At 32.9% G+C, this 19,031-nt stretch overlaps 1 protein-coding gene across 16 annotated transcripts in view; it reads right to left on the bottom strand.

Moving 5' to 3' along the window:
- LOC127737740 (phospholipid-transporting ATPase IF-like) overlaps positions 1-19,031 on the bottom strand; it is a 74,530-nt gene that overhangs the window by 52,887 nt on the left and 2,612 nt on the right. For all 16 annotated transcript variants that reach the window (XR_007999793.1, XR_007999794.1, XR_007999795.1 and 13 more), the window contains exons 2-5: positions 16,071-16,199; positions 5,938-6,027; positions 5,167-5,247; positions 2,275-2,382 (exon numbers count right to left, since the gene is read on the bottom strand). Coding sequence is in view for 12 of the 16 variants with exons in the window: in XM_052248609.1 (XP_052104569.1) it covers positions 2,275-2,382; positions 5,167-5,247; positions 5,938-6,027; positions 16,071-16,199 (408 nt within the window). In the remaining 4 variants the exon portion in view is untranslated. The remainder of the gene's footprint in view (positions 1-2,274; positions 2,383-5,166; positions 5,248-5,937; positions 6,028-16,070; positions 16,200-19,031) is intronic.

Here is a 19,031-nt window from a genome sequence, read left to right as displayed (position 1 = left end):
TCAGTGCTGACTTTGGCAATGTCTCTTTTGCATTTTGCTAGAATTACCACCACAATTTTACTTACAAAAAGCCCATTTGTATAAACAAGTCAAAGTTATAATAATCAAGATCAGTTTTAGGTTTTCAAGCCATGACATGCTAGGCCCATTAAAGTTTGTTTGTAGTTAGGTTTGGGCTGATTTGTGTTTTCCTAAAGAAAAGGGGAAAAAATTAAAAGCATGCAAAAAAAATTAGGTCAAAATTTGACTGGGAAATTTAAAAAGGGTGGGGTATAGGACACAGACACTTGTCTCAGATTTTTATATAACACACAGAAACTAGACAAAGTGATGCCCCCGCACTCCACTCTGAAGTAACTGTTTTATAACAAAATCAATGTAGGACTTTCTTTGAGATATTATTGTGTCTGGGAGACACAAATGATGCCCCCGCAGATGCAAAGTGTTATTTTAAAATACACAAAGTTGAGCATGGGAGCACACAGGTCTATGGTTCACTGTAGGAGGAGTTATCTGGAAACGCTATGCACCTCTTATGCAAGTATATACTCCAAAAACGACAAAGTTCAACTATCTCCCAAAAGAGCAAATATTAATAAAAATCAAAACCCTGACCACATGCACACCTTCAATATATGTACAAACAGCCAGAAAAGTGAAAACTTCCTAGCATTCAAACTGTAGGAGGAGTTATCTGGAATAGCTATATACCCATAATGGGACAGACAGACGGACGGACGGACAGACGGAAGGACGGACAGACAGGGGTAAAACAATATGCCCCCCAACTTTCAGTTGTGGGGGCATAAAAATCTGAGAACAGGGCCTGGGGTACAGGATTTAGGATGTTGCTTATTATCAGAACGATTGACAAATCATTCAGAATAACATTTAAACAATTCAAATATGAATAGATAATACTGAAGAAGGAAAACGCAAAAAATTGTTTTCATTTTCCCACCTCCGCCTCAAAGAAACTGAATTTGCAATTAACGTTTGGTGATTACAAATTCATTGTATAAAAAACATTTCAAGGTACATGTGTTTTGCCTTCAGGTAAATTAATTGATAAGTATATTATAAGTGATAGACAAATTAGTAATTATACTCTAGATGGTGCACCATTTTTGTCAACCTCAGGGGGTGTCAAGTGCACTCAGGGACATCCCCTAGATCCACCTCTCAATAAATATGTAAGACAGAGAAATTATATGTACATGACATTTGTACCTTTTAAATTGTATCAAGATAACAGATATGATAAGTAAAACCCACACAGGTAGATTACAGGTAGATTAATAACCAGGTGATTTGTTAAAAAGGTTGATCTGACAATTATATAGGTGATGAACTTTTATGGTCTCACAAAAATAAAATGCACATCATGACATGTCACAATATCATACTAAACTAAAAATTACCAATCTTTAATAAGTATGCAAATATTTAATGAAGTGTATATTAAATAATCCCCTAATTTACATATTGTTTACACTTTGAAATTACAAGGAAGACTATAAAATCAGATAAAATTAAGGTTATTTCCTAATGATAAAATCATAAAAGTCAGACTAATTTTGTTTTATTTATATTACACGTACAAGCCATCACAAATTAAAACACAGTTAGAAAGTCCATTGAACAGAATTTCATATTATGAAACAAACATAACAGGCTATTGGTCACTAATTAAACTGACCATTAATGATTGTTGGTTGCTTAACATCCAGTGGCAAATATTTCATGCATATTCAGGAAGATTACTGACCATTAAGAATTTGTAGTGGCTGAGAAAAATGTGATGAAAATTTCAAATATGCACATTTTAAAGACACAAGTTTTCAAATTCAGTACGATGTATGGTGAGCCATTACTCACTGATCATATCCTCCTCAAGATATATTTTTAGAAAACAGGACGTAGGAACTGAAAATGTGTCACATGGTATGGCATAACCAGAAGAAGCTTGATGCCATAAATCAAGAATATAGGACTTGTTATTTCTGAGAATGGTAGGAAGTCATGGTTAACAAGTGCAAACCTAAACTCCTTCTGTCACAAATGTTATTGTGTGGAACAATTCTCTTCTGACATTGTCTGAGGAACAAGTTAATCATAAAGACACAATCCTGTTAAAGCTTAGTAATATTTAAAACGAGGTATTTCAAACAACAAATCTCATAGAAATCTATGTTTTATAAAAAGGGCAAACACAGGTTTACATATGTGCAAACAAAACATATCCTTTTCTATTAATTGAATGACTTTGATTACCGTTATGTCCATAGATTTAACTTGTGCCACCTTGCCATCCCTGACAACATATGCCTCTCTGTTATTAACCTCATTGTCAGCTTTATGTCTGAGCCAATCCTCATAACCCTACAAAAAATACAATTTTATAAGTCTGTTATTGTTCACATGTAACAAATCATTTTCCTACATTTCATTGATCAGTATATTTTGTAATGCATTAGTATTGTGAAACGATTTGTTTCAATAAAAGATGTTGGATACAATGAGAGAGCAACCTAATAACAAAAATCAAACATCCTAAGGTCAACAATTGACAATTACCTATAATACAATATTTCAAGCTTTAAAACACTCAAGTATAAAAAAAAAAGTTGAATAAATTTAACAGAAATATTAATGACCTCTCATAGAAAGTTATATTCATCATTAACGTTTAATTGGCAATGTCTTTTAACACATACCGTAAAGCGGGTTATTTTCGCGGGTGTAAAATTTCGCGATTTAAAGGCAACAAAGTATAAGAAAAATTTTGGCAGTTTTTATTTTGGCGGATTAATCCCAATTAAATATTTTGGTGGATACTGAAATGGTTGCAGTTAAAAAGTTGTAAAACTTGACAAACAAGGGTCCATTGTTATTGTTAAATGATTGTTTTACCTGCATGATGTCTTATTTATTGATTATATTTTGATAAATTAATATAGAATAGAATACTGCTACATAGTTATTTGTCACAGGTGTACAAACATCTTGTAAATGTTACGGTTGATTAGTTACGAAATTGACCGGACCTTTAATGTACTAATGAGATTATAAAATTATCATGAGTGACTTGCAACTCTTATATAATTTGACACTAATTAATAAGGATAAAATACCTGACAGAGTACCTTACACTCTTATATTATTATTTATTTCATTATGTAACCAATAAACTAATTAAGACCTGACAGCCAGTGAACAATGGCCTTTGACATTTATGTTGTTTAAATTAACATGAACCGTTATTGATCCGTCGAACTCGAAAAAAATAGATAGTTTACAAAATGCTTAAGCTATTAGAAAGAATCGCACGTGGCATAAATTTTCGCGGAATTTATTTTCGCGATTTCCCCTGGCCCGCCAAAACAGCCGAAAATAAACACCCCGCAAAAATAACCCACTATACGGTACTAGTTAATACTATTTTATAATAAGAATATGAGAGAAGTTCATAGCCATTTATTTTCGGTATTTATTCTCTTCAGAAAAAGAGCACACCAAAAAAAGACCTTTGATCAAGTCAAACTGTAAGTAGAAAATTTATTATTTACTTAGTAGTAGTAGATTGTATGTGTAATATGATCAATGGCAATCGTGCTGTATCAGCCATATGTGATGCTATCAATATCAGTCATGGTTGCAAAGGCTTCATCACATCCCTACCCTGTATGACGTCACGTCATCGATATCAGTCACGGTTGCAAAGGCTTTATCAAACTCCTAATCTGTATTACGTCATGTCACGTGAAAAAAAAATCTTCTGGAGGTATATAATAAAGTTTCTCTAATTCTTCGTCAATTTATCCTTTTCTGCACCCATTGTATAAAAAAATTTAATCAACGTGTGGTTCGTTTGATCTCAGTTCTTCATTGGTTAAAATCCGATTATGACGTCGAATTTTCTTGCTTTCCTCTGAATTTCCTATTGTGACGGCATGAAAAAAGGCGACCATGCCTGATGACGTCACATAGAAAGAACACATCTTTTTGCAGATCATTCGAAAAGAAGGAAAAAATTTGCCTGCGTATTGTTTGAAAATCATTAGAGAAACAGATTCCACCACCAAATCTCGTGTAATACGATATTTATCCACTCTCGACAGTTAAATTTTAAATATTTAAAACGCTCGGCGAGCCTCGCGTTTTAAATTTGAAAATTTAACTGTCTCGAGTGGATAAATATCGTATCACACTCGATGCAGTGGTAGAATCTATATGTATATTATATGGCTTTTTCAATATCACATTGTATCAACCCTCAACTGGTGTCTTGGGTTGATACAGATGTGATATTGAAAAAGCCGTATGATATTCTCTATATATCTAATTCACATTTTGTTTATTTTCATTAAAAAAAATTGTAAGGAGCAAAACTTGAATTTGGTAGAAGACATCACAAACATGACATGTAGTTAATGGCTACTACTTTTCCTATCTTTGCATCCTAAATGTGCAAAAATATAAGGCTCCATATTTATAGCTATTCTGCTTCTAGACAAATATGCATGTAAAAACTGACCTAGTTTAAAGTTATGAATCACAGGAAAAATATTTCTTAGAAAAAATTAGTAATTCTGATGTCAATCGTTATGTTACTTGACATACTGTTTTACACTGTCTAATAAGTCAAGGTCATGTTCCTTTTTGGTATATTTTCACTTGTATAGTTTATGTACAAAATTCCAATATTAATTTAGAGTTGTGTGGAGTGAAAGGTTTTGATATAAAAAAGTATGATGTATCTGATATTTTACATACTGTATTTTTATGGGTAAACATCATAAATGTACTGGCCAAAGCTGACAAACATTTGGCTGTTATAGAAATGAACAAGTGAAAATAAATTCATTTGTGTTTTGTTATACAAAATTAGTATGGTTATACTGTACAACAGTCAATCCCCCTTTATAATTACTAATTTCTCAAAGATTAGAAATTTGTATTATTTACTGAAGCAGAAAAGAAAGGAATCTGTAGGTGTTATATTACGTCAAAATTTATCTCCTTGAAAAAAAATAAAGACATTCAAACAACAAGACAACTACTGAAAAAAGTCTGATATTAGTTAGCAAAATTGTAATTTATGATAGCATTACACTTTTCAGATTCAGCTTAAGTATTTTTTTTAGTTAAAAGTCTATTTCATACCTGTTTAATTGCTGTAACCACTACTACAAATACCAATGGTGTTATACTAGTGGCTGGACTAACTGGACTGTCGATTATCAACTGTAAAAAACAATTTAAATACAAGGTCATTAAAGGTACAACACAAACGTAGAAACTAATACAATTTTTTTTACCAGGAGGTAGAAAATATGGTTAGTTATTTTTTTTTCTACCACATCATATTTCAAAGACAATATTATCGACATGAATAGCCAACTAAATAATAAAAAGAATGATGAGCTTGGACTGAAATAATTTTGTGAATTTGAATAAAAGGCGTTGTTGGGTACATTTATAAAACAGCAACCAAAGGACTTAAAAAATCAAAAGACATCATGATCTGGTCCTCAATAATAGATACAACCATTGTCATACTTCTAATTTTACTATTCATGGGACTTTCAGGGAAAAATTTCCCAAATTCTCTGAATTGAGGGATAGGGGAACCGATATTTTTTAAGGTCAGAATAGGAAAGTATTAAAATAACATCATCATTACCTATCTATCAGTGTTATTTATCCCACTGGTCCACCCTATATTTTTGGCAAATCATAAACCTCATGTGCATTTCCTTGGGAATTCAACATTACAGTGAACACTGTCTAAACATTCTAGCTTGAACTGTTTCATTAGTATGAAAGAGATTTCAATCCTCTTGCACAGAATATTTAAAGCAATTAGAATTCTGTCATTTCTTCATCAGTCTTTTCTGATTGCCCTAAGTATTCTGCTGATATGTATAAAATTACCTGAATGAATCCTACACAAAGGAAATAGAAATTAGCCAATCTTCTAAACTGTTCAAACAGATTCTTGGGTATGAAATTCCATGATGTATACTGTAAAATAAAATTTATTTGATACTGTTTTAAAATATTTATTTTATCTCAAGCAATTCTACCTTCATATCAGATGTGGGCTAAGAGGAGCCAAGATGCTAACAATTGGATATTTTTGGGGGGTTTGTAATGAACAATTGTGTGTTTGAAGAGTTGCCACTGTCAATTGGTGGTTTGAAGATTGCAGTTTTACTGGGGACATAAAGAGTAGACAGTTGTACAAACACTTGCTAAAACAACAGTGGCAACCCTTCAATCAATAAACTCTTATTACTTGTTTAAATGCAATACTAGTAAAATGTCCCAGAAACATTGACAGCAATTATGCAATTTGTTTCCAACTGTCAACCGTTGAATTGATGGCAGACATCATTACATCTATAGCTTCGTTATTATTGTAATAGAATATACTGTAAGGAAATCAATTTCCTTTTGGGATCCAGGCCAGAACATTCTACAAAATTATAAACTGTTTTATAACAATTTCTTGTGTTTTAATGTTTAAAATGCAAAAAATGGTCTGTATTTCAAACTGAGTAGGATATATCTTGATTGTTTTTTTAAATTTGTGGCATTTTTATTTTCTTAGGGTAATCATATTTAACAATATCAAATTAATCTATAAATTCAGGCCTACATATGATAATGGAGAAGCAGAAGCAGGCTTTTACTGCCAACTTAACATTCAATTGTATAACCATGGCCAATATCAGAGAAATCAGAATTAAAATTTGTGGTATGTAGGATTGACTTTGCTGCAAAATGTATATGAATATTGGCTTTAGCATAAGAAAATTGTCATAGTTCATTGCTTTTATATAGACAGAGGAAATCTTAAGAGCACAGATATCCCCAACTTAATCACAATCACAGTTTTCAGAAAGGTGATCGTAAGTCCATAGCAAATGTATATCAATCATAAATATCCAACTTCAAATTTTCCTTACTAGAAACATTCTTTTTCTGAAAGGCTCATTATATCAATCTGCCTACAATGGAGGGCTGTGATACCTCACAGGTGAAACATGTACATTTCTCCATTGTAAACCTTCAAAATCATCATAAGTGTATTATGGATGGGACTGAAAATACTTGCATTTGTGAGAAAAATATAACTATAAATTTAGTATGCACATTATGTAATCAAGAGAACCACTTGTAAACATTTTGATTGTCAGCCAATACAATATAAATAATAAAGAATCAAAATCTAATCAAAACCATTATTTCACTTAAGAAGTTCATTTAAGTAATCTGAAATGTCTTAGATTTTGTCTATAAACATTACACAGTGGCACCTACTATCAATCTACATTGAATAATCATCTCTGAAAGAGCAATTCATCAAAAGAATGAAGTAAAAAAAAGATATGTACATATTAGCATACTACTATTTTCCTTTCAATTTTTCTCAAAGCAATAAGTAACATCTTGAAACAACAAAACCATTTTAAGCATTTTTAATAAAGTTAAAAAAAAAAATCTGAATAAATTTTACATATCAAGCATAAATATAGCAATCATGTCAATCAAACATAAATATTATACTTCTTTGATAATTGGTTAATTTCATTGGTCAGAGAGGAGATATAATTTTCTCTCTCTGATAAGCTCTACCCTCATTACAGCAACCATTGGCAACTGGTGGTATTTCATCGCAATACCAAACTGCAGAATATATATGCTTAAAAAAAATTTAGCAACACAACTTCTGACTGAAAATAAAGTAAAACAAACCTTGATTTATCTTTCAGACTGTGTTTTCTTAATCTTCTAAAGTACTATAGTTATTTTGGTGAAATTTCAGACAGCTACACTGTTCACAAACTTTGAAGGAAGGGGTCAAAATTTAGAACGTTACAATTTGAACATTTTTTAAAAATATTTTGCACATGGTCTAGCTAAAAAATGCATACACAGCACAAAATTACCAAAGTGGTAAATATGATGGCATAATTGATTACATATGAACAGAAATTGAAATTTTCCCCTGCAAAAAATGAGAGGAAAACAAGAATGTGTCCATCATAGTACACAGATGCCCCACTTGCACTATCATTTTCTATGTTCAGTGGACTGTGAAATTGGGGTCAAAACTCTAATTTGGCATTAAAATTAGAAAGATCATATCATAGGGTACATGTGTACTAAGTTTCAAGTTGATTGGACTTCAACTTCATCAAAAACTACCTTGACCAAAAACTTTAACCTGAAGTGGGACAGACGAATGGACAGACGAACTACGAACGGACGAAGGAACGGACGCACAGAACAAAAAACATAATGCCCATAGTTGGGGCATAATAATTGGGAAAGGCAATCCCCCCTCAATTTTTATTATATTTTTTTAGTTATCTTATTTGTCAATTCAACAATTCAACATCCTTTAAAACAGGAATGCTGTTAATTTTCTACTAAGATATGAGCCCTGAAAGTTAGACCACCATTAATCTCTATGGAAATGTTGCAAAACTTTCTTTGAATAGTATATGACTGCTTTCATTGGAGTATTATCTAGTATATTTACTGTTGTTGAAAGATTTATAAGCAACAAAATAAAGATAATGCTGATAAGATACAGTCAAAGAACTTGAAAACATGGAAGTCCCAAGGTGTGTGTTATTTTTCTTGCAAATATTAATACCTGGCACAAAGTATGTAGAAATTAGAAATATTCACAGCTTTTGTCTCGTCAGCCAAAACTACTTGAATCAAGAAAGTTTATCAATTATTTCTGACATCAGATGATTTAACTTTCTTTCATTCATTCTATACATAAATGTTTTTTACTTCAACATTTTATGCTCATAATAATAATAAGATGTGGTATAATAGCAAACTAGACTACTATCAACCATAGCCCAAATGAGGAGGATTTTGGCAACTACAGGTCACCATACATCCTTCAACAATGAACAAAACCCATGCAGCATATTCAGCTATAAAAGGCCCTGCCAGACATGACAAAATGCGATACAATCAAACTAGAAAACCAATAACCCAAATAATCCAGTCGTTATATTCTGCTCACAACGATCATTCCATTAACCTGGAGGATACTAACCGTGCTGAATTATTCGAGTTAGTAATGTATGTACCTTACATGCCAATTTTCTTTCATGAATTGCAAGTAATTAGAATATGAAAAAAATATACACATATGAAAGTAAAACATGTTTATTTAAAATAAACAAAAACCTGTATGTAAATAGTATAGGGCTCGAAACAGAAATTTGCTAAGCATTGTAATTTAATTGAAACAGGCTCTTTATCTTTGAAGCTGTTTTAGAGATAAGTCAAATACAATTGAAAAATGAAAAACAGGAAAGTAAATAAGGAAACTCAAGGATAAAAAAAACAATGTAAGGATGTGGTAAGAGTAAGAAGAAATCTGATTGCTAAACAGGAAAGCTCATAAGGAAATTGAAAAGATGAAAATAAGAAACAAACTTATTTGACTGCTTTAGCGATTACTGAACTTTATATGGAAATCCTAAAGATCAAGATTTTTCTACAGTTATCACATATACTTAACATTATCAGGCCATTATTAAAATAAATGGGGAATGTGTCCATTGGACACAGATGATGCCCCCACTTGCATATAACGTTATAAAGGGACATAACTCAAGAACGGTAAAAGTGACGCTACCCTAATTGGTACTTGATCTGAGTTTTGTGGTAATAAGCATTGTGCATAAGTTTCATAACATTTGGTTGAGGCAAACTTTAAAGAACGGAAACGAAAAATTCAGCAATTTTTCCATTTGTAAAGGGGCATAGCTCTAGAACGGTAAAAGTGACGCCACACAAATTCAAACTTGATCTGTCTTTTGTGGTAATAAGCATTGTGTATCAGATTCATAATATTTGGTTCAGGCAAACTAAAGTTAGAGAACAGAAACGAAAAAATTCAGCAATTTTTCCATTTGTAAAGGGGTATAACTCTAGAAAGGTAAAAGTGACGACACCCAAATTCAAACTTTACTTTTTACACATTGATGGAGAGTTGTCTCATTGGCACTCATACCACATCTTCTTATTTCTATTGATCTGTGTTTTGTGGTAATAAGCATTGTGTATAAGTTTCATAACATTTGGTTGAGACAAACTAAAGTTAGAGAACAGAAACCAATTTCCAGACATACGGACGAATGTACAGACAGACAAGGGTAAAACTTAATGGCCCTCCGCTAAGGCGAGGGCATAAAAATGTCTGTTTCCCCTCCCACTACCAACATGCTCATGGTAGGCCAGGCAGGCAGGTTTTTTTTTAATATTGTTTTTTATCATTTTTGTACATTTTTTTGTATATATTTTTGTGCTAGCTTATTTGTGAAAAATGATGCTGTCCTTAGTTGTGTTTCATGCAATATTAAGCACTGAGTGAAGTGTCATTGTATTTTCAACCAATTTCTGCATTCAATAATTTCAGATACTGCCCTCATGAGTTGCACATAAGATCCCTTACACATACATGTATTATATCTCAAATCACTAGTAGCACTTTATATGGTTTTTCTATGTATGTACCATTTATTTCTTGATCATCCTCTGCTTCATGCAGTCAATCTGTACTGTTTATTTACATATATAATGAAAGAACCTTAGTGAGCGCGCTCACATACCCCACGACACAGCAGGGGCAAGAGGAAACAAACATTCTTAAAATGATAGCCTCAATGATCCATAAGAAGAAGGTCAAGGTCAAATGAAATCTGCCAAAAACAGACAACATGACAGATATGATGAAAGAACCTTAGTGAGCACGCTCACATACCCCACGTCCCCACATTGTCATTGGAGAAATAAAATAAGTTTAAGAAAAAAAAATTGCATCAGAAAAAAAAATTGAATCATAATTTCCTGTCAATATGCACATCTACATAGTATTTCCTTATTATCTACACAGTTTCATGAAATTCTGTTGTGTGGTTTGAGAGGAGTTGCGATGACAAAAGGTTGCAGTAGTATATTGGGCAAATGAGTTCAAAGGGGCGCAACTCCTGGAAACAAAATTGAATCGTAATTTCCTGTCGATATCCACATCGACGTAGTGTGTCCTTATTATCTGAAAAGGTTTCATGAAATTCTGTTGTGTGGTTTGAGAGGAGTTGCAATGACAAAAGGTTGCAGTAGTATATTGGGCAAATAAGTTCAAAGGGGTGAACTCCTGGAAAAAAAATTGAATCGTAATTTCCTGTCGATATGCACATCTACGTAGCAGTCCTTATTATCTGAAAAGGTTTCATGAAATTCTGTTGTGTGGTTTGAGAGGAGTTGCGATGACAAACTGTTGCAGTAGTACATTAAAGTAAATAAGTTCAAAGGGCGCAACTCCTAGAAAAAGAATTGAATCGTAATTTCCTGTCGATATGCACAACTACATAGTTTGTCCTTATTATCTAAAAAGGTTTCATGAAATTCTGTTGTGTGGTTTGAGAGGAGTTGCGATGATAAGAAACAGGACTGACGGACTGACGGACGGACAGACGGACGGACAGACGGATGGGTCAAAAACATTATACCCTCAGCAACTCGTTGCGTGGGGTATAAAAATAAGGAGGTGTGGTATAATTGCTACGAGACTAAAGTTGTTTATGTAGCAAACTCTTCCTACTGGGGTTTTTCTTGTCTTATTTAACGTGTACACATACCATGTATTGACAGAATGTAAAGAAATCTAGGTTTATAAACACTACTATGTATCATAGAAGCAATGTGAGTGGTGTTCTATTTCAATGATATTAAATGCAAAAAAATTAAATATGTTATTCAGAAGTCCTGTCAAAGTAAATGTTTTTTAGAAATGTGTTTCCAAGAAAATCCTTAAAGTAGTGATACACGGCTGCATGAACTATTAACCAGGCACTGCAAGCATCTTATAATTGGGGCTGTGATTAGAATAGAAACAACAGTAGAATAAAAACACTGTTGTAAAGGTAAAACAATTAAACTCATATTCAATACTATTACATTTTCAGCATTATACTAACCGTATAGTCCAAGACCATGACATCATCTAAGACATTTTTTCATGTTGATTGTTTTGGAAACAACTATAACCTATTACCTCAAGCAAATGTTTCACCTTCCCATGTTTGAATAATGTATTTTAACACAGGATGAAGGGCAAAGTTGCCCTATCATTAACACTGTGACATAATGTTTTCATATTTCCAGTGAGTGTTACTAAAAGCTATTCATTAACACTTCCCAATTTCAGCTGGTCACAATTTTTTTCCAGAAATTACGAAAAAATAATGAAATCTTTTCTCAGACACAGCAGGGGCAAGAGGAAACAAACATTCTTAAAATGATAGCCTCAATGATCCATGAGAAGAAGGTCAAGGTCAAATGAAATCTGCCAAACACAGACAACATGACAGATATGATGAAAGAACCTTAGTGAGCACGCTCACATACCCCACGTCCCCACATTTTCATTGGAGAAATAAAATAAGTTTAAGAAAAAGAAATTGTATCAGAAAAAAAAAATTGAATCATAATTTCCTGTCAATATGCACATCTACATAGTATGTCCTTATTATCTACACAGTTTCATGAAATTCTGTTGTGTGGTTTGAGAGGAGTTGCGATGACAAAAGGTTGCAGTAATATATTGGGCAAATAAGTTCAAAGGGGCGCAACTCCTGGAAAAAAAATTGAATCGTAATTTCCTCTCGATATGCACATCTAAGTAGTATGTCCTTATTATCTGAAAAGGTTTCACGAAATTTTGTTGTGTGGTTTGAGAGGAGTTGCGATGACAAAAGGTTGCAGTAGTATATTGGGCAAATAAGTTCAAAGGGTCGTAACTCCTAAAAACAAAATTGAATAGTAATTTCCTGTCGATATCCACATCTACGTAGTGTGTCCTTATTATCTGAAAAGGTTTCATGAAATTCTGTTGTGTGGTTTGAGAGGAGTTGCAATGACAAAAGGTTGCAGTAGTATATTGGGCAAATAAGTTCAAAGGGGCGTAACTCCTGGAAAAAAATTGAATCGTAATTTCCTGTCGATATGCACATCTACGTAGTATGTCCTTAATATCTGAAAAGGTTTCATGAAATTCTGTTGTGTGGTTTGAGAGGAGTTGCGATGACAAAAGGTTGCAGTAGTATATTGGGCAAATAAGTTCAAAGGGGCGCAACTCCTGGAAAAAAAATTGAATCGTAATTTCCTGTCAATATGCACAACTACATAGTATGTCCTTATTATCTAAAAAGGTTTTGTGAAATTCTGTTGTGTGGTTTGAGAGGAGTTGCAATGACAAGAAACAGGACTGATGGACTGACGGACGGACAGACGGACGGACGAACAGACGGACGGACGGGTCAAAAACATTATACCCTCCGCAACTCGTTGCGTGGGGTATAAAAAATTATCAGGTAAGTAGACCTTACAATCTTTCCATACACCAAATATAATTGACTCTCTCTGAAAAACAGATGTCAGATGAACCCTGCCAGACAGACACTTACAACTTAGAATAATTATTCCATACACCTAATATATATGACCTCATCGTCACCTATTGGTCATGATATCTAAAAGACCTTATCACAAAGCCGTAATGTTGACAATGATGGCAATGAACCATGAAATGAGGTCAAGATTAGATGAATCCTGCCAAACAGACATGTTTATTTTGCAATCCTTCTACAAAATGTTTATACCAAAAATTATTGACCTACGGTTTATTGGTTCTGAGAAAAAGACTTAATCAAGAAAACTAGATGTTGACCAATGAGTTCAACCCAGATGAAACCACCAAACAGACATTTTTACCTTATAATCATTCCATGCACCAAATATAGCTGAACAATTGATTATTGTATCTGAGAAAGGACCTCATCAATAAAACTTTACGCTGACCAATGAACCATGAAAATAAAGTGGAGGTCAGATGAACCCTACTTTATGAACATGAACACAAAGCAATTATTCAATATACCTGTAACCAATATAGTTTACCTATCGCATTATAACTACAGTATCTGAGAAACAGAGCTAATAGTGAAAACTTAGTGTTGACCAATGAACAATGAAAATGAGGTCAAGGTCATATAAACCTTGTCTGACAGACATGTACACTTTACAATCATTCCATACAACAATTACCTATTGTTAATTGTAGTACACAAATGTATTTGAGAAACAGACCTAATCAAGAAAACTTGATTTTGACCAATGAACCATCAAAACTAAGATCAAGGTAAGATGAACCCTACAAGAGAAACCCCTTCCCCCCCAAAAAAAAAAATCCTATCTTTATCAATTAGATGGCTCAATATAGATGTCATTCTTAAACAAAATGAGCATTAATTAGGACATTGTCAAACAAAAACAAAACTAACAACCTACTAAATGACACTGCTGATTGTAAAAGTTGTCAGAAAGCTAAAACAAAAGGCTTTATATAAAACAAAGGGACAAAAATGGCACAAGTGGTGAGAGCATCACAAAACTAGAGGATCCTAAGAGTCTACATGGCTCACCAGACATTTTACATGAAACTTATACAATGCAGCAAGAATATTTGTGTTGAATGGAAACTGTATGGTCCAAATTCCTATTTTACTGACAGATTTTTTGTCTAAACATAATAGTTGTCAAGATCATACATAAAAATGGGTTAAAATTGTTTTGGGGCAACATTCAGCAGCTTTTCTAATTACTATTTTAAAAGAAGAGATTTCCAAGGCAGGAATACATTTAACCCCACCTGGTAACATCATTCTAACTTGGAGAAACCAGTCTTTTCTCCTACTATTAAATTTCAAATGCAATGAGTTTATATTGGATAATCAGCAAATAATAATTTCAAATTTTGTTGTTTTGACTCTTCAAGAGATACATTCCACAATCTCCTTTAGACAGTCCCAACTGCAAGATTATACACAATGAACTAGCATTAGTTAATTTACCTGTTAGGTAATGAAGAGTAAAGAAGATTTGTAGAAAAAAGTGAATGTGGATAAGGTTTTCAAAAAAATATAGATCCTGTGCCAATATTTTACTTACAAGCCAGTAAAAACAATTTAATTTGCTGTCTGATCTGAAGACCTTTTCCAGATACTAAGAATTGGTTGAAATGACACATAGCTTCAAAATTTGAATTCAGAAATTCCATTGGTAGTACTAGTAGTAATGATTATCAGAAGAAAAAGTAGAATGGCTCATTGTCAGATCCTTGTAGGGAAGCAAGGATACAGGTTCTTTATTTCAACCGGACTGAAAATTTTAAATGTACAATGAATCTGTGGTATTGAAGCACATCTTTCCTTAAAGGGGCATTAGCTACGAGATATAAAAAAAATAAAATATGTGATTTTTTTTTTGTTCAATCATTAATGAAAGTGAAATAGTGAAATAGTAATTTGCTTTCAGCAGCCAGTTTAGTTCAATATTGTCAAAATATGCTAAGAAACATCGCTGATGAATTATTCACTTGCAAGTGAATAATACAACCTCATTGAATCCGTATTCATGTGACCTTCAATTTAACCTATTAGCTAGGGATTGGTTACGCATGTTTTAGTCGTGATCAGCCATTAAAGGAAAAGAATGTCAACATTGAAAGTGAAACAAAGGTGAACCATTTCGTTGACTGATTCAATCCACCAAACATCATCAGGCAAAAACGATGATTAAGTTATTTTTTTAACCTATAACATGAAATCAAATAGACCTAGAAAAGTCCAATTGCACGAGGTCGCTATCTATTTACATTTATGTTTATGTTTATGTTTATGTTGGGTTATGTGACCGTCGGCAGTCTTTTAGAGGTCATGTCAATGGTTAATTAGATGGCATCTAGACTAAAATACACACGAAATGCTGATATATGTTATTGAACCTATGCATTGTTAATTGTTTATTTCAGACTTATTGTAATTTGGATAAAAGTTTTAGTATGTTATAAATCAAATATGAGAATTTTAGTCAAATTGGTCAACATGAATTTGACAGCTAATGCCCCTTTAAAAACAAATCTTTATTCTGTATGGTCAATATTGAAGATAAAAAAAGTGTATTACCTTTGAAGATATAACTCTGTTGTCAGGATATTTGTGAGGAACAACTACTTCTACATGTTCTCCAGGCAGACGTTTGCTTCCTACGTACACAGTCCTATCACCTTGTATTGCTTTCTTCTTACATTTACTCTACAAAAAATTAGCAGCAAGTTTAGTTCAATTTATAAATAATTTGTCACATTAAAAATAGTTAATTCTATATATAAAAATCATAAATTAAACATGTTAAAATGAGATCTAATTTGTAAGACATCTTTTCACTTGCTTGAACATCTCTGTTTTTATGTCATTAATGTAGGAATAACAAAAATCTTTTTTCTTCATCATGCTCATCTTGTAAAAATATGTAAGTCACACACATCCTTCACTTTCTTTCGGAGTGGTATCACTTTAATCCCTTTCATTAATAACAATAAATTAATTCTATCCATGCAATAAAAAATCAAATATAATATCAAATGAAAATGATTTCATTGCTTTTCATCTTTACAGTTACCGGTACTAATAAGTAACCAGTTTCTTCAAGCTTTCAGAAAGCAAAGCAAAACACGACTTGCATGCAATGAAAACAGATTGGACAAGACCAGGTGCCAGTTTGTTCTCAATAATTCTGGAGTATGAATAAAAGAGATGAAGGTCATACATTGTATTTCAATGAGACAGCTACCCTATGACAAATAAAAACCAAACGATAACTATTTTTTAAATTTTCTGTTCAGTTATGTATTATGTTTATATCAAAATAAGGTCAATTTCAATCTCTTTATAAATTTTTCGACAAGTTTGTTTTGAATATATTTTTTTTTTAATTCACTTTTGGGTGTTATTCATAATCTTATTTTAAATTTTTGTTTATCTTATTCTGATAAACCACCTTACAACAAATATTTTCTTAAAGATTACTAATATGCTTTTTAGTGAAGATATGGATATCTATAAATCAGAGGTCCAAATAAAACTGGATCACCATGACACATGTATATATACATTTATCATAAACTTAAATGATACACTAAATACATTTGTGTGTAGAACCACTAAATCTGATATAAACAGAACCAGTAGGGGTCTTTTAGATAGAGGTTTTACTACAGGTATAATCACATAAAATTAACTTTATCAATGATCTATGAAAAGTAGGTCAAGGTCAGATGAAGCCAGCCAGATGGACATGTACACCTTGCAATTATACCATAGGCATACACCAACACACCAAACATCGTTGACCTATTCTTGCTTATAGTATCTGAGAAAAGGACCTACATGAAACCATGAAAACATAACAATGATCAAAGAATCACGAAAATGAGGTTAAGGTCAGATGAACCCTTCAAGACAGAAATGAATATCTAGCAATGATTCTATGTACCAAATATAATTGCCCTATCTCCATAATAAGTGAGAAAAAAAAAGTTTTGAAGCAGTGACTGAACCATGAAAATGAGGGTCAATGACAAAGTTCACCTGCCAGATAGAAACTTCTTAACATTAGCTATCTGAATACAAGATATGGTTGTATCATGGTCTTTTAACTACTGAAATATTAAGCTTTAAACAAATAGTTTATGCTGTCGCAACCACCATCAACGCCAGGTAAGTATCCCTACATGTAAGTCTTGTATTCTGCGATATTAGCATGATTAGTCTCTAAAAACTAACAACTTCTCAAAACAGCAGAACCCCTAATCAAAAATTACAAAACAAGATTGGACCACAACCAATCAAAAGTTCCAAATACATAAAAATAAAGCGGACGATGAAAAGCATGATTTGCCCCGAGGTTTCGCCCCAAGCTTGTAAAATATAAAAATCAAATATATTCTTTATTATAAAACTTGTATATATGGTGAACCAAAACCTGAAGTGGTAATCGTGCCACGGGTTGGGTAATAGTGGGTTATTATAAAAGTTTAATAACCAAAATTTAAGTTTTTTAAGAATAAAAAAGTAGAGTTTTGTTTTAAAATATGTGAAATAAAGTTTAAATGTTCTAAAATTTCAGTCTTTAGCAAAACACATACTGCATAGTCAGCTATAAAAGGCCCCGAAATGACAAATCTAAAACAATTCAAACAAGAAAACTAGCAGCCTGATTTGTACAAAACAATGACAAATAACAAATGTGATATGTAGCAATAAACAACAACCACTGAATTACAGGCTCCTGACTTGGGACATGCACATACAGAATGTGGCTGGGTTAAACTAGTGTGTTGGCACCAACCCATCCCCCAATCCCCCTAACCTGGGACAGTGGTGTAACAGTACAACAAAAGAACAAACTATAACTAGAGGCTCTCAAGAGCCTGTGTCGCTCAATATTGGCCCTGTAATCTAATAAAAAATCCTGGTGGCCATCTTGAACAGTAAATCAGCAACAAAGTAGCAACACTTCATCAGCACCTCATAAGAAACATTTATGCCATGTTTGGTTTCATTCCATTCAGTGCACCTCTAGAAGAAGCATTTGTATGTATTTCCAATAGGGTCTTATGTTAAAGGAATTCCCCCCGTTGGCGGCCATCTTGGATGAAGGATCAGCTTCAAAGTAACAACAATTAGTCAGCACCTCATAAGGAACATTCATGCCATGTTTGGTTTCAATCCATTCAGTGGTTCTCTAAAAGAAGACATTTGTATGTATTGTCCATAGGGTCCTTTGTTAAACACTGTCCCCAGCTGGTGGCCATTTTGGATGATGGATAGGCTTCAAAGTAACAACACTTGGTCAGCACTTAATAAGGAACATTCATGCCATGTTTGATTTCATTCCATTCAGTGGTTCTTTAAAAGAAGACATTTGTATGTATTTCCCATAGGGTCCTATGTTAAACTAAGTCCCCCGCTGGCGGCCATCTTGGATGATGGATCGGCTTCAAAGTAACAACACTTGGTCAGCACCTCATAAGGAACATTCATGCCATGTTTGGTTTCATTCCATTTAGTGGTTCTCTAAAAGAA

Source organism: Mytilus californianus, unplaced genomic scaffold, assembly GCF_021869535.1.
Source record: "Mytilus californianus isolate M0D057914Y unplaced genomic scaffold, xbMytCali1.0.p SCAF_4, whole genome shotgun sequence".
Lineage (NCBI taxonomy): Eukaryota > Metazoa > Mollusca > Bivalvia > Mytilida > Mytilidae > Mytilus > Mytilus californianus.
Note: the sequence above shows the minus strand (reverse complement) of the source record. Positions and strands in the feature narration are given on the sequence as shown.